Here is a 4,144-nt window from a genome sequence, read left to right as displayed (position 1 = left end):
GAAATATTTTCGTGAACCCGTAATCGCTATTTGAAAATCCCGAAATTTCGGGATTCTTTAAATGCGCACAAAATAGAATATTCGCACTTTACTGTCGTTTTAAAAAAATTTCGCGTACCCGGAATCGTTTTTTGAAAATCACTAAATTTCAAGATTCTGTAAATGCTCACACAAAGACTCTCTTTAATCGCTTTTTGAAAATCTCGAAATTACGGGAACCAGTAAAGCAAAACATTTTAGAATCACGAAGACGAAACTTTAAATTTACACAATTTCTGGATCCAATACATGCAAACAGACACTCTCTTTAAAYTGTCGCTTTCAAWAAATTTCGGGATCCCRAAATCRCTTYTTGAAAATCCCTAAATTTCGAGGTTTTGTAAATACGGCAAAAACGGGCACACTCGTTAAACTGGCGCTTTCAAATATTTTCAAGATCCCGAAATTGCGTTTCGAAAATCCCGAAATTTTGGGACCCAACAAATGTAAACACAGATACGATTTAAAGCCCTGCTTCACAAAAACAAAAGCAAAAATTTCGGGATCCCGAAATCCAAATATAAAATATCGAAATTTCAGGATCCAGTAAATGCAAACACAAATACGGCACTCTTATTAAACTGTCGCTAACAAAAACAAAAGCAAAAAGTGCTACAATGTCGATCATAACTTATTAATGGTCTACCAATGCAACACCACAACAGCAGTGCAACACTCTGCAGTCGCTTTTTTACTACCCGTTGACCGTTCGGTCTTGTTGATGACGATTATAATGATGCGGCTGCGCGACAATCTAAAGTTGTTGGCAATTTATGCAAAAATCACGTTTGAATTCGATTATGCCGCAAATGCATGTGGAAGGAAGTGAATAGCAAAAGAGTGAAAGAATACAAAAATTGTGGCAAACAGAATAATTTGCGTTAAAGTGTAATAAGAAATGTGTATTTTGCTAAAGTGACGCTTGCCACATAGCCTGTTGGTTGTCGCCTGCCGCCTCATTGCTATGGCATGTTGCATGTATAATGCTAAATGTTGAACATAGCAACTGCACTCGACTTGTCGCAGTGGGTTGCAAATGTTGATCGATCGTTAGCTGGAATCTACGCGACCTCAGTGCGCGCTGGTGCTCTATGCTGGCACAACCCCAGCGCGCTCTGCACCACCGCTGGCGCTGACTGTTTCCCGAGTGTCGTTCGATTTGTWTGCCGTTCTAAGTGCTTCATTTGTTTTGCTGCTAGAAGTGTTTCTGTGCGTGTTTTATGTAWGCGCTTCGCAGCCTGTGAAYGCATGTGTGTGTGTGTGCGTCTAGTCTTAATGTGTTTTCATGTTGCACCAAATGATTGCAATCAATTTAATAAACACTTTATGCCATTTGTTCTTAACTCTTTGCCTGCTGTTTCCTCCTCCTCTTCTTTTTCTCTCATTATTTATTTGCTCCGCATTTTTATTTACAGTCTCGTGACGTCGCATCCGATGATGATATACGCGATTGCGATTCTATCGATGCCGATCATCATGTAATTCGTGCAACACGCCTGAATGTCGCAACATTGAAACGCCAACATAGCAGCAACAGCAACAAYAAAAACAGAAATATTCATAGCAATAATCATAATAGCAATAACAATAACAACAGYCACAGCAACAATACATTTGTTGGTGATATGAGTTTTGGTGGCAACGCCGGCAGTGTCAGTCTTGGTGTTGGCGGTGGCATGGGTGTGCGCAGTCCCGACCATCACGCTGATCTTCAAATGAGGTAAATTAATTAAGTGCGAATTCTAACGGAAAGTATCCTCTTGCCCTGACTTTGCTGTTGATAGAAAATAATTTTCGTTGTTTTCCTGCTTTGTTRTTGTATTTTCAGTCATCATCACCAGTTCCCCACAAATCATCCGCTAAATGCGCTCAGCAATTTCATGGGCATCGGCGGTCTACATGGCATTCCAAATCTACCACACAACGATGTCCTGGAGAAGTTAAAAATGCAAGTTCGTGATTTCAAGGTGGGTCTGATAATGTATGTTGTTGTTGTAAGATACCCATATAAATTTATAAAAAAAAAATGAAAAATGTGAAACCTAAATACAAATTTCGCTAAATTTTATTTTCTGCTCGAAAATTCAGTTTTATTTTTTCATTGTTCTAAGATCACAGCAAGCCAGTATCGGGTATTCGAAAAACTTAAGATCTCTTAAACATATTTTGGGAGAGTTCAATCCCAATTCGTGCTTCTAATCTAGATTGTCGATCAATTGCTTTTGATTGTAATCTCATTCACATTGCTTAGTTGGGGTCGTAGGGTTGATCATCGAAGCTTTTTGAAAATCCCGCAATTCCRGGATTCTGTAAACGCCCACACAAACCGACATTATCATTAAAAGAACACTTTCAGAAAATGTCGGAATCCCGAAAATGGTTTTTTTAAATTCAAACAATTTCGGGATCCCGAAATCGCTTTTTGATAATCTCGAAATTACGGGATCGAGAAAATGCAAACACAAAAACATACCCTCCCATTAAGCTGTCACTTTAAAAAAATTTCGGGATCCCGGAAACACTTTTTTAAAATCTCGAAATTACGGGATCGAGAAAATGCAAACACAAATACGACAATCTTAGTAAACTAGSGCTCTCAAAAAATTTCCGCTACATCTCTCTTGGGCAGCTGAAAACGCTGGTTTTTTGTGACACGCAAAATCTATTAAAAATTAATCTCTAGACCCTCGTATATTGTGGAAGCGTCTTTTTCCCCATTCAGCTCGCTATGTTCACAGAAGTTAAGATAAGTTAGGTGAAATGGTTTTTTCTCGAGGCAAAGTATAACAACGGAATTTTCAACTTTAGTCTGACAAAAATTGGAGAMAAAATTGTCAAGATGTTTCCACCTCATGATCCTCTTTGCAACTTTGAAAAGTTGCATACTTTAAAATCTTTAGTCTCATCATGAAAGTGCCAATGGGAAGTGCTCAGTTAAGGCACTTATCATTGTGTCAATGTGAACCTTGCTGCGAACGAGTATTTACATGGAATTTTTATGTTCCACTCTRGGCCAGAGGACTTTCGCAACCCCCATGTTCTTATTGYTGATCAAAGTCGAAGATATGTCTACCGAGATATTTTAATCTCAACGTCCTGCAAGATATTCAGTCGTACCAGATGCTCGCTTATTGGTCCAATCAGAGCACCTACAAGATAGACTTTGTTAAGAGCATGTAGTTCAGAGGACCTCTTAAGATTTACTGGGAGTCAGGGAAGGATCGTTTTATAGATTTTTAAGCGGTATCATTTTTCGAAGCCAACGCCTCAGCTAAGCCTTTAGGTAATGCAAACATAATACATTGCCAACTAAACAGTAACATTTTTGAGTTAAAGAATCGATGAAAATGACGATATTCCCCTGTCCATTTCATATAGTGCCAGAGTATCTGAGAAATAGATGCTTCGATATAAATCTAATTGAAATTATTATATCAAATGATGKTAACCCATTATCGACTTTGATTTTGAACACCYMCACAAATATTGKAATTAACGCTCTCTCTCTTCCATTGTGCAGGAACAAGATTACGCGGCTGCTGCGCATGCGGCTGCCTTTGGGCAAAACYTATTACCCAGCAGCTTAAATCCCGCATTCTCACTGCCGCCCACGTCGATAGCYCAGTTCGAGCATCGCGCACAGAGCCTGGCCGCACAAGCGGGCGGTGGTGGCACTGGCATTGTTSGCAGCATTGGCGTTGCCAATGGCAATTCACAAAATTCACAACATACTGGTGGCAATAATGTGGGCGTGAGTGGAGCGTCGTGTTTGACGAATGGTGGCAACGGCTTGCTTGGTGGCGCTAACGGTAGCGGCGGCGGCGGCCCGGGTATGGGCAGTGGTGTCGGTGGCGTTGGTGGTGGTGGTGTTGGCGGCTCAAGTAGCGGCAATGGCGGCTTCTCATTCACCTCACCAACGGCGCCGAGCTCGAAGGACGGTGAGTAGTTAAGAGTTTTGACAAACATATACTGTTTTAGTTTAAAAATTTTCATATTTTATGAAATTAAAAAAATAATAACTAAATTTATTACATTTGATTTTTTTTTTTAACTTTTTCAAAATTTTTCTCTAATTGCGATATTCATATTTTTTTTCAGTGCAGCT

At 39.7% G+C, this 4,144-nt stretch overlaps 1 protein-coding gene across 1 annotated transcript in view; it reads left to right on the top strand.

The window, feature by feature from the left end:
* The window catches only part of LOC108971836 (protein dead ringer), a gene marked incomplete in the record, with an annotated part of 79,675 nt that overhangs the window by 32,214 nt on the left and 43,317 nt on the right, over positions 1–4,144 (top strand). The window contains 3 exon segments of the mRNA XM_018938145.1: positions 1,455–1,759; positions 1,868–2,006; positions 3,560–3,977. Of these exon segments, the coding sequence (XP_018793690.1) occupies positions 1,455–1,759; positions 1,868–2,006; positions 3,560–3,977 (862 nt within the window).

This window comes from Bactrocera latifrons, unplaced genomic scaffold (assembly GCF_001853355.1).
Source record: "Bactrocera latifrons isolate USDA-ARS-PBARC rearing strain unplaced genomic scaffold, ASM185335v1 scaffold_36, whole genome shotgun sequence".
Classification (NCBI taxonomy): Eukaryota; Metazoa; Arthropoda; class Insecta; order Diptera; family Tephritidae; genus Bactrocera; species Bactrocera latifrons.
This window is presented reverse-complemented; position numbering and strand designations above follow the sequence as displayed.